The sequence below is a fragment of the Glandiceps talaboti genome, chromosome 5 (assembly GCF_964340395.1).
Source record: "Glandiceps talaboti chromosome 5, keGlaTala1.1, whole genome shotgun sequence".
Taxonomy (NCBI): domain Eukaryota; kingdom Metazoa; phylum Hemichordata; class Enteropneusta; family Spengelidae; genus Glandiceps; species Glandiceps talaboti.
Genome location: NC_135553.1, coordinates 348,563 through 361,592, shown reverse-complemented (window position 1 = coordinate 361,592; position 13,030 = coordinate 348,563). Strand labels below are relative to the sequence as shown.

General features: G+C 35.8%; 1 protein-coding gene across 1 annotated transcript; it reads left to right on the top strand.

Annotated features, from left to right (window-relative positions):
• Nucleotides 1–642: 642 nt before the first annotated feature.
• LOC144434825 (uncharacterized) lies at nt 643–12,721 on the top strand. Its single transcript, XM_078123335.1, has 13 exons — nt 643–772; nt 1,253–1,353; nt 3,522–3,667; nt 3,966–4,074; nt 4,657–4,769; nt 5,107–5,216; nt 5,864–6,171; nt 6,521–6,648; nt 7,219–7,417; nt 9,436–9,584; nt 10,556–10,836; nt 11,550–11,804; nt 12,585–12,721. The coding sequence occupies exons 1-13, from the start codon at nt 658–660 to the stop codon at nt 12,719–12,721; spliced, it is 2,151 nt and encodes a 716-aa protein (XP_077979461.1). The 5' UTR covers nt 643–657.
• Nucleotides 12,722–13,030: the final 309 nt, after the last annotated feature.

The window sequence follows — 13,030 nt, the reverse complement described above, 5'->3', positions numbered from 1 at the left end:
AGTAGGTATTAATAAAAGTGGCAGATTTTTGATGAATACGACACTTGCACAGGTGTTACGTACAGTTTACCACGTAGATATATCCAGGGGTGTGTACGACGCCGGGGACCGGTGTCAGTTGTTTAAAATGTTATGTACAATCATATAAAGCCGACAGCAACGACATCGACTGTCAAAGAGGGTTGTCAGTATGAGAAAGTTTGTCAAATATCAGCATTGGGGCAATACATGAAGTACATATATTTACACGCATTGAACAATGCTAAGTATTGAACCACTTTATCATTTCACTTTGATAACAAATAAAGTGGCGTGTCAATCTGGTGAGAATTGGTAGAAAGTCGATTGTATCTAATAATAGGAATTACTTAACCCAAGACGACAATGACAAAGTGATTGATGTCAGTACATTTGAAATATATTGTTCATAAAATTCAAACCCTGATATGAGACGGTGCACGCTGTCACCTGAATTGGTACAATCACGTCTGCTACATTTAGAAGAGTGCAATAATGTCTTGTTTACAGGCTCTGGTGTGTTTTCTTTTAGTGTCTCCAATTTTAACTGTCAACACTCACCTAGTGCAGCCCAATGGAGAGTGTAATACAGAAGGCACAATTTGTACCTACAACTGGGAGATTACATACAGACACACTATGGTGTTACATGAATCAAGTGGCAATGCTGTACCAGTGGTGGTACGTAATGGGCAGTTCTATAAGAGGGTCAGAAACACTGGATGTGATAGCCTCCAACTTTTAACAGAGCAAGGTATGAAGTTCGTTTTTCAGCGTACACTCTTCAACGCAATTAAGACACAAAACCAAACATGAAACTTTTTTCGTAGCAATAATTGAGTAACAAAGATAGTTTGTAAAATTGCTATGGTAGTGATCTGCTCCAAAACTGCAGAAAAAGAAAATTATACATGTATTTACTCGACAAGTATGCACGAAACGCCATAGTTCATTAAAATCAAAGTGAATTATATAATCACTGGCGCTACTATCTTGTTATATTGAACTTTTTGACTCGTGGAAAGAGTTCACGTAGAAACGATTCAATTGTGATAAAGATGACATTGCATTTACGCAATCAATCATCTCCCAATCATATCATCCGATATTCGTTTACATGATTTTGTCTAGTTGTGAAATGGTGCAAAAGTCGTTTTATTAGAAGCAAAGATGTGGAAGGCATCATTACGTTTATTTTTTTATAACTCGCCATCTCTTCCTTTCAATGTTATAGAAGTAAAGACAATATTGACGGCAGACGGGGGCTACCGTACAGCTATAGTTATAAACGGACAACTTCCGGGTCCGCCCATCATAGTTAAAAATGGTACTGAGGTAATGCAATAAAATGATCAAATTACGATATCATAAATCAATCTGTCTTGTTCGACTTAATTCAATTAATCCTGTCATAGTTTTAAGGTAAAGGTTCAGGGATACACCATTTGATTTGTGGGGCGGGAGGATTTTTGAAAAAGAAATTAAAAGGAGAAAAAAATTGTAGATTAACTCATGCTCAAGACAAAAACAAAATGTGCTTCCAGGGTATAAACTTGTTGTGTTGTAAGCACAGAAACTAGCTACAAATATCAATTTCCAAGGTACATGTGTGTCTTTGTCACCGCCGCCGTCAACTAACTGTTGACAAATACTGAAACAACACAAAACAAAACAAAACAAAGCACTAGTCAAATCAAATTACTGAGAACACTGACCTGGCATAATACCTTGAATCCTATATTTTTGTCATCATGATAACATATTTTTGAATGGTTTAGCATGCAACATTAGACGCTGAGATTTTTTCTCGATGTAAGTTTTTAAATTGAAATTCTAATTGTGACTCTTTTATTCCATTAATTACAAAATCACCAGGGGCGGGAGGGGGAAACCCCGTACCCACCCCACTCTTCTCCCTCGTTCTTTAATTCAGTTTTATCAGATGTTGTTATCACCTCAACAACAAGAAAACAGCACGAGAAGTTAAAAAATCCCCAGGGGTGGGAGGGGGGAAATCATTTGGTTCTCTCGTATTTCAATCCAATTTTCACTGCCTACTTTCTCATTTTACTTGCTACTTTTGAAATAAGCTACATCGACCTGTCTCCAGTTCTGAGGAATGTATTATATGTACGTATGTATGTATGTATGTATGTATGTATGTATGTATGTATGTATGTATGTATGTATGTATGTATGTATGTATGTATGTACGTACGTACGTACGTATGTATGTATGTATGTATGTATGTATGTATGTATGTATGTATGTATGTATGTATGTATGTATGTATGTATGTATGTATGTGTGTGTGTGTGCGTGCGTGCGTGTGTGCGTGCATGTATGTATGTATGCATGTAATGTTTACTATTTGCATATCACTCAGCGATATATTCAAACTTATAAGTTATAACCATCAGCTGAAAAATGAGTGCGTCTTTGTTTTGCGTACTGTATTCCATTAAATGTACATAAATGTTCGTGATATGCTTTGTTGTTCTAGTTAAGCAAAAATTACACCCTCTGTGGTGGTAATTTTCATATCCTTCATAAATTTAGGAATTCATGTTTACGATCGCGTGACGACCGTGCGTTCGCCGTCACTGGACTTTCACGGTTGTGTGGAAGTTTTGACTACATGTATTTCCCTGTGACATGAAAAGTACAGTTCAAAGACTTGTTTCAATGTATACAACGGTGATATTTTGTTCGATTGACAACACATTTGGCATTGGAAATGCTGGTTATAGCTAGATCTCTAGTTGTCTGCTAGATTTGTTTACAAGGGGGCGTGTAGTGATCACGTGATACAACAAGCAAAAATACGGCTGTTGGTGAAAAATACCCCTGTGTATCTGCAGGGCTCTCGACCAATCAGAATGCGAGATTGGTGACAGGTGACGTATAAGTGTATGTATGTAGACTGTGGACTGGGGTTGTCAGTAATTTCCTACACGACAGGGTGCGGTGAGCCGCGCAGCGAGGACAATGGTCAAATTTAAAGCATATATGTATTTTTTTAAATTGCTGTACCTCTACTAGGCAAAAAATCTTTTCTTGTTGTTTTGGGGACAAATCTATTGTTGTGTCCAAATCTGCCCCCCCCCCCGAAATCAAATAATTTTTTTTTTGAGTGTAGACACGACTTGTTAAGTTATTCATTGAATTCGACAGTGTGGTTGCCAGAATTATGTCATAAATTTTCACTACGTGTGTAAACAAACTATGTATTGACACGATAAGATTAACTTCTGAACTTTACTAGGATAACAGAAGTAGTACCGTTACTCACTGCTGTATAAGGATATTAGTAGCGCAAAGCTTTGTAAACATGACAGCCTGTCGTGTTTCTTAGTGTAACATTGTTGTTATCAGAATTGAATAATTAAAACAAATATCATAGAATTCAATCTGTCCTAATAATGCTATACCCGATTGAGTGTAATGTATAAGGAACTTTCGACCGTTATAATGTACATTTATAAATTCCCCAATTCCTTAGGTTGTCGTCAATGTGAAGAACAGTTTATTGATGGAAGGGATAACGATACATTGGCATGGTATGCTTCAACATAATACACCATGGATGGATGGTGTAGGGACAGTATCTCAGTGTCCTATCAACCCTGGAGAGACGTTTACATACAGGTAGGGTATTTTGGCCATTGTTCGTTTGCTGCAAAATCTCTAATCAGGACCAGGACTGCATGGACTATTGCAACCAGCTAGACACGTTGTTTATGACTAAAAGCCTAGACTTGATAGTTACCCAGGTATTTGTTAGAGGGTTTAACTTATAATAATCCTAGATTATAGGGTTTATCACTACTATAGATAATTCTTACGAAGGTAACTATGTTTTTTTCTTTCAGAATGGTCTTTTAAGATAATTTAACTGTAACTAAGGTAAAACCACTAATGTCATTTCGACCATTTTTCTGTCAAGATTTTTGGCCACCCCACCAGGAACCCATTGGTACCACTCACATCTAGGCACTGAACGAACAGATGGTTTTTATGGAGCATTAATAGTTTTGGGCTCATATACGTTCGAGGTAATAATACTTCTTATAGAACTAAGATTTCAACTATTTCCATCAATCTGTGAATAGTACTGAAGACTAGATCACACCACCACTACCCCCCACCACTACCACCACCACCACCACCACCACCACCACCACCACCACCACCACCACCACCACCACCACCACCACAACAACAACAACAACAACAACAACAACAACAACAACCACCACCACCACCACCACCACCACCAACCGAGTATGTTCTTTTAATATTGAAGTTAGAATTGAAAAAGTCATAGCCCCCTACTACGATACGTTTAACCTATTTTTCTTGACTGAATTCTGACATCATGAAAACGAAGTGATTTAAACGTGGCGGTTGGAACATAGGATAAGTAATCGGGACGGGATATGTCGTCTTCTCTACATACAATAAACCCTTCGAACCTTGACGTGTGTACTGGACGACTGTTGCGGTTTAAAACACTTTGCACATATTAAAAAATCACTACATGCTCTCGTTCTATCAACTTTTACTGTCGAGCGAGATATATTGTACATTTCAAAATCGTTAATATTAATCTTTATATGTTTAATTATTACGACTAGAACATGGTTTCGCCAACTAAAAAGTTTGATGGAGACTTTATAATGCTAGTGAGTGATTGGATGCGAGAACCGTCCATAGATATCTACAATCGTATACACAGAACGATGCAAAGGTCTGTGTGTGTGTGTGTATGTATGTATGTATGTATGTATGTATGTATGTATGCCTGTCTGTCTCTGTCTAATATTCTTACAAAGAAATAAAATAAATATGTAGATTTATAGGCATATCTACCTTTTAGAGGAGGTATTATGGATGTCATAGATCCAGCCTATTGATATAAGTTGACATATGTGAAAATATAATATAGTAATCTAACTGCACTTGCGGTAAAGTTTTAATTCTCAGAAAGATGCTTGATTTTAATAATTTAGTCTACATATGGGAATGTTGAATATCATGTACAATAATGACATTAATCAATGCGCATATTTAACGTTTGCACACAGATTCACTCCAGGATTTGATGACACAGAACAATGTTTCTTCCAGACTAATCAGCTAGATGGAGCTGTGATTGGACACACTCCATTCATATCTGGATTGCTAAACGGCAAAGGTCAGTGGTCAATTGTGTTGTCTTAGCAAAGCAATATTGATTGTTTGTGTCACATGACAAATGTCTGCCGTAAATAATGTGACCTAACAAAATCAAAGACACCAGATCTACTAAATCACCAGAAAATAACTTTAGTTAAAGGTGATATTTTGGTATTAATTATGTTTTGTGGCGAAAACAAGGATATTAGCCAACATAGTGTTTTATCGTGTTAACATTGTTTGATAGTTGATATAAATTTGTAGTGTAGTCATATAAAGCATTGGCATTTAGTATGTAGCATAAATCTCGCACCACTTCAGAGGTCTGAACAAATATGTGTACTCATGACAAAGTTGACATTGAGTTTTCGAAGGCATGAACTTGAAGGTTTTTTGCACTAGATGAAGAAACAGAAGTTCGTTCCAGTTAATCTTTATGTAACATAACATTAATTTGATAATTTTGTCACCAATGTTTTGTTTTTATCATAACATCATAAATTTGTGCGTTTTTGTTATTGATAGTTTTGAAACATTGGTGTTAAATTTACCAAATATATAATAATCGTTTATAGATAGTCGTGATATCTCTAAAGGTACTCAATCAATGCCGTACTTTTAATTCATAGATTCAATGCCATACTTTCATACTATACTGTCTTACAGGTCGTCATTACAATTCTACCAATCAGGTAGAAAACGATATCATACCGATCGAATGGTTCAATGTCAAACCACATTTATATTATCGTTTTCGTGTGATCAGTGCTTCTATGATGTATGCTTTCCGTATATCCATTGATAGCCATGATTTGGTTTTGTCTGCTACGGATAGTAATCCGATTGTACCCACACCAGTCCAATCTGTCGTTGTACATTCGGGAGAAAGAGTTGATTTCTATATTCATGCTAAGCAACCCATCAAAAATTACTGGATTCGTGGAGAAACGCTTGAAATTGAGAATAGAGTTGGGGTGAGAACGTGCTACTCATTTTTTCTAAGCTAGATAATGCAAGAAGATGTTATTATCTGGGGAAAAAACTCTTTCCATCCCAAATCTATCGCTAATTATACAGACCACGTTCATGTACGTTTACTAGATACATAATGTATTCACAACAACATACTTCGGAATCGGTACAAGGCATGTCTAAGCGAAACTTTGACAGATCGGAAGAAGAACTCAAAGACTCTCATTCTGAAAAAAATAGTTGAATAAAATATTGCTTTTACCAAGTTTGCAAGAAAAACTTTAACTATTCTGACGAAAATTAAGCGAAACTTTTAAACCTTTTTGTACAGAATTTTGTTTTTCTTCTCAGGGTGCCGTTACAGCTGGGCATGTGGAAGCAGTCTTGCATTATGATAAATCCCCCTTAACAGAGCCAACAAGTCAACCAGACTTATGTACTCAAAGTAACCCTTGTACTGTTGTCAACTGTCCATACAGGTTAGTTGTGTCATATTAGCTTTTAAAAAGTCGCACTCTTGACAAACTACACTCACAAACACTGAGAATAAAGGCATCCAACTACAGCTCTAAAAATGGTAGATTCTCATAACATTCACATGGCGTGCTCTTAAAGGGGTGGAAACTAAGTTATCTCTCCAACCTCAATCAGTCGACTCAATACTTTCGATGCAAACGAGACAAGCCGCTTTACCCCGAAGTCACACACGTCACATACAACTCTATGGTGCCTCATGGCTTGTGGTAGTTAACCGAGACTCTGAACATTACAATCATTCTCAATACTTGGATTATTCGTGACGACATGATAAGATATGGGTATGTAGAGATATGAACATCTGTGACAAGTACTACAAGTTAAGGTCCATGGAACCCAGTCGTATATTATATGATGGACCAATGAATACGTAGTATTATCACAGACAAGTCTGTGGTATTATATACCCAGGATTGTGTACTAATGTTAAAGGAAGTAGACAATGTTTAGTCCATCTTGTTTGTCATACTTTGATATGAGTCATAACTGATCAAGTCGTTGTATTTCTTCAGATATTATCCAAGTAATACATTCACTAGGTGTATACCAATATCAGATTTGAAGGCACATAAGGGAACACCCCCTCCACGTATTCCAAACGACATGTCTAACTTTCAAGAGATTTTTATGAATTTTCACTTAACTGGCTCTGGAAGACTCACACCGTCAGTGAATGGAAGACATTTCGTCCCACCATCAACGCCGCTCATGGTAAGCTAAACACGGTTTGCCAAACAGGGTAAATGTTCATACTCAAATAGTGCAGTAGCATGTTCTATGTGGTTTTACAACGATAAAACATTATTAAAGCTATTTTTACCCTCCGTAAGGAAAGGTTATGTTATGCTTCTGTCTGTCTGTCTGTCTGTCTGTCTGTCTGTCTGTCTGTCTGTCTGTCTGTCTGTCTGTCTGTCTGTCTGTCTGTCCGTTTGTGTCTGTGTGATGTATGTATGTATGTATGTATGTATGTATGTATGTATGTATGTATGTGTGTGTGTGTATGTATGTATGTATGTATGTATGTATGTATGTATGTATGTATGTATGTATGTATGTATGTATGTATGTATGTATGTATGTATGTATGTGTCCGCCTGACTGTGGACACGATATCTTAAAAACTACTGCATTAATTCTAATGAAACTTCTTTACACATCTTTCATATAGTGATGAAAAGAACTAATTAGTAAACATCCATTGAACATTAATTAGTCATTTGCGTAATTAACGGTTTTTAGTAATTACGCCATATCTTTGGAACGCATACTTCAAATTCAATATAATTTAGCACATACGTTAGCCATGAGAAAGCGCATATGTTCTATAAAGCTATGTCCATTTAACTTACAGTTTTAATGAATAATTTGCACAATTAACGATTTTCGGTAATTAGGCTATATCTTAAGAATGCAAGCTTCAAATATCATATAATTTGGTATATACATGAACCATAATAAAATGCACCTGTCCTATGAAGTTTGCTGATATAACTTTTACTTTTAATGAGTAATTAGAATAATTAATGATTTTCAGTATTTAAGGTATATCTTAAGAATGCAATCTTCAAATTCCATACAATTTATCACATACATTGTACATCAACCATAGCAAAGCACACATATCCAATAAAGCCTGTTAGCTTAGTTTATCTAGTTTTAATGAGTAATTTGCATAATTAATTATTTTCGGTAATTAGGCTTTATCTTAATATTGCAAACTTCAAATTTCATATAATTTGGTACATATATCAACCATAACAATGCTCACATGAGATTTCTTGACGTAGCTTTTACTTTTAATGAGTAATTTGAGTTAGTAATGATTTTCAGTAAATAAGCTATATCTTGCCATATAATGTAGCACACACATCAACAATGAGAAAGCACTCATAGCCTATAAAGCATGTTGATATAGTTTTTAATTTTAATAAGTAATTTGCATAGTTAATGATTTTCGGTATAGGCTATATCTTAAGAATGTAAACTTCAAATTTCGTTTAACTTGGTACATCCGTCAACCATAACAAATCGTGCGTCGCTGATGTAGTTGTTTATATAGTCTTTAATTGTGGTATGTAATTTGCATAAATAATCATTTTGATAGTTAGGCAATGTCTTTAGAATGTAAGCTATAATTTTCAGATAATTTAGTACATGTATTGATGGTAAACAAGTGCGAGTGTAACTTATAACTTAAAGCTAAATGGTTAATTTGCATAATTAATGATATTTTGGTAATTAGGCATTATGTTAACTATGTACACTTCATATTTCATACAGTTTTGTATCATTAATTTTCCAATTAAGTGGTACATCATGTATAATAGCTATAGCTTAGAATTTTGCATTCCAGCAAAGTGTGTAGGTCAAACAAATCCATGGTTTTGACTTTACAGGGGTATTCAGTTTAAATCTGGTAATAACATCAATTTAATATGAAATACTTAAAGTAACCACTGGAACCTTAAGATTGCATTCTGTGCCCCTGTAATGACAGACTAGAAATTAGATATTGGGGAAAAACAGCCAGGGGAGAGAAATGTCTCTCCACTGTTTTTAAGTAGAAAGAACTTGTATCCCCTTCAAATAGGGACCATTGATGGTCAAGGTAGACCCACTATAGAATGGGATGAAGACTATGCAACGAGTATCACTATGTCTTTCAAGATTGATTCCAACTATACTAATAGCCTGATATCTTGACGAATGCTATTATCATTTGCAAACAGATTCTTCCAAAAGGTGAACTCAGTGATTACATGACAATATGTGATGAGAAAGTGTGTGATACAGACCACTGTGACTGTACCCATTACGTTGAACTAACCATGGGAAACGTCATACAAATTGTGCTTTATAATATCAGAATTGGTGAGTTGTTGATATAAATATCATATCATATCGTATCGTATCGTATCGTATCGTATCGTATCGTATCTCATATCATTTATCATAAAGTATCATATCGTATCACATCATAATATCATATATCATCATATCATATTGAACACATATTGCCTGGCCATGAGTGCTATAGCCCGAATATAGGCCAGGCAATATGTGTTTTATATTGAACACATATTGCCTGGCCATGAGGGCTATAGCACCCGTTTATTACACCCGAGGGACTGTGAGTTACCAGAATCACATGCTATTTCCCGAGGCCAACGGCCGAGGGAAATAGCATGTGATTCTGGTAACTCACAGTCACGAGGGGGTAATGAACGGGTGCTATAGCCCGAATATAGGCCAGGCAATATGTGTTTTATAATATACCTCATGCTGTGAACTCGCGGTGGCAGACGACATCGTCAGAAGCTGTCATTTTGACCTGCTGTGAACGCGCGGTGGTCACGTGACTATGTAAAAATTGATGGGACTATTCCCCAAGGGAAGTAGTCATTCTATTTTCCTATCACGTGACTGATTCTAGCGAATCATGGCACAGCATTATCACTAGGTATATTATAAAATCATATATATCATACCATACCATATCATATCATATCATATCATACCATATCATATCATATCATATCATATCATATCATATATCATATCATATATCATATCAGATCTCATACCACATCATATCAAGCTCAATAAACCTTTATCTACAGTATAGTATGTACATGTGTACATATGTTAGATTTAGTTGCAATAAGTATCTGGTTCAATTCATTCATGTTAAGAATAAAGCAAACTAGAAATATCGTTGTCGATATACTAGTATTAATTGTTTTCTATACAATTTATACGACGCCATCGTACAAACCGATCTGAAAATAAACCTACATTTTAGTGAATATTTATTGTGAGAAATGTTTTTCTTTTCTGCCGAGGTCCGAGAATTCAAGCTGCTGCTCACCCAGTTCACATCCATGGCCATCACTTCTATGTCCTGAAGACTGGTTACGGTCTTTACGACAGAGAGACTGGAAACTTTGTAGGCGAAAACACTGACATTGACTGTGGGAACAATCCACAATGTAACATCGGAAAATGGAATGATCCGACGTGGAAGGGCGATAAAATACCCGGTTTAAATCTAGAAAACCCACCACTGAAGGATACCATTATCGTACCTGTTGGTGGGTATGTCGTAGTAAGATTTGTGGCTGATAATCCAGGTAGGCATGTGTGTCTTCATGAATATATATCCCTAGAAGACGCAGGGAACGCATTCGTTCCAAAGCCTCGCAGCCGACAATACGCAAACTTGTAAAATTACTCATTAAAATTTCCATACTGCTTCGATTCTATAATTTCTTGTCCATACAATGATAATGGGTGACTATGGGATATGACTTTGGACGGAAAGTTCTAGATTTTAGTTTAAGTATGTGTTCTTGTTGCGTAGAATGTACTGTATTTAGACTAACAGCACCTCTTATAACATTAGTTTAGTGTTTATATAGCGCTTTCCCATAATGTCCTCAAATCGAGTTACAATTATTACCCCTAGAACAACGGCCCTTCATAGCAACCTCAACCCTACCAGGTTCCAATGATACGGATTCAATGCGACATAATCTTGCATGAAGACTTTAATCAGTCAAAAACAAACCATTCTCGGTAACGTATTGATCAGTCTGAGAGTGATTCTAACTGTACGACTTTTAAACCGTATTTGTGTGCTTTGATCATGCAAGTGGCGTATCTAATTATAATGCAATAATTATAACAGCGTAAAATCTGCTCTATGTCTTTGTACATTTGTATAAACATAATAAGTTGTGTTTAGTTGCCTTGTTTGTTAGTTTATTTATAGACTCCGCTAATGGTTTGTTTGTAGTTGTCATGCGCGAATAGCAGTTGAAAAACGTATGTCCTTTTAATACAGGCTGGTGGTTTGTTCATTGTCACATCGAAGATCACCAAATACAGGGTATGGCACTTATGTTAAAAGAAGGTGACGTCACTGAAATGATGAACCCACCGAAAGACTTCAAAACATGTGGCAACTTCTGGTGGTCAGAAACAGAATTTCGGGATAAACTGGAAGGCGTATTGGGTGGTATCGGTGAAACAAAGGATAGTTTACGAGTTTTACAAATAAATCCTGTAACTGCACAACTACCCCTGGACCAAAATAAAGGTGAGAAAATGGCATGCATGCATGCATGCATAAATGTGTGTGTGTGTGTGTGTGTGTGTGTGTGTGTGTGTGTGTGTCTGTGTGTCTGTGTGTCTGTGTATATGTGTGTGTGTCTGTGTGTGTCTGTGCGTGTGTGTGTGTGTGTGTGTGTGTGTGTGTGTGGGTATGTGTGTGTGTGTGTGTGTTGATATTAAGATTAGCAAACAGAACGTTGGCGCAATGTTTACAATGTGCGGCAAGAAGTCACGCCATACAATTTATTTCAATCGATGAAACCGAAATCTCTAAACGAATACTAGAGCATAGGAAATTTGATAGATCGCTATAATCTAATACATGCATGTATCAGCAATGACAATGTATAGGCTTTATATATATATATATATATAAATTATATATATATATATATATATATATATATATATATATATATATATATATATATATATATATATATATATATATATATATATATATATATATATATATATAACTCGGTGAGTATCAATCTGCTAAGACAGTGCTCTATACCGCAGTGGCAGAGCGTAATAGTTTTGGTAGTACTGGAACTCTTTCTTGGGTGTTAACACCCAAGAAAGAGTTCCAGTACTACCAAAACTATATATATATATATATATATATATATATATATATATATATATATATATATATATATATATATATATATATATATATATATATATATATATATATATATATATATGACGACGTATAGGCTTTGAATACACACGTAACTTAAGACATGATTGTTGATTGCAGAATGTGTTGATGAGGAAGACTATCATATAGTACTCGGAGTTGCCATAGCTGAAGCTGTTCTCAACATTGTCCTGCTGCTAGCTTGCTGTTACTGCTGTCTGCAATACAAGCACCGTTCAGCGTACACTAGGATATAAGATGACAGGATGTCACTACTATTTGTACATTGTACATCATCCTATCCGATGAATTATATTGGGTCAGATGACGTCATTCTATCCGAAAATAAAAGTGTATTTGAGTAGATGAGGTCATCCTATTCAGTAGCAACTTGCATTTGATCAGATGACGTCAGTCTACCCGGCAATAAAATATATTTGAGCAGATGACGTCATCCTCCAACTGCAATTGTATTTGACTGGGAATAGGACTATATGATCAGATGACGTCATCCTCCAACTGCAATTGTATTTGACTCGGGACTAGGATCATATGATTTCATCCTC

What these genes read in the sequence shown, in the direction of transcription:
- LOC144434825 (XM_078123335.1), top strand. Translation starts at nt 658, where the DNA reads ATGGTGTTACATGAATCAAGTGGCAATGCTGTACCAGTGGTGGTACGT. An exon ending in TAGTTAAAAATGGTACTGAG is followed by an intron (nt 1,354 to 3,521) that starts GTAATGCAATAA and finishes CCAATTCCTTAG; the next exon opens with GTTGTCGTCAATGTGAAGAA. An exon ending in ACCCCTGGACCAAAATAAAG is followed by an intron (nt 11,805 to 12,584) that starts GTGAGAAAATGG and finishes TGTTGATTGCAG; the next exon opens with AATGTGTTGATGAGGAAGAC.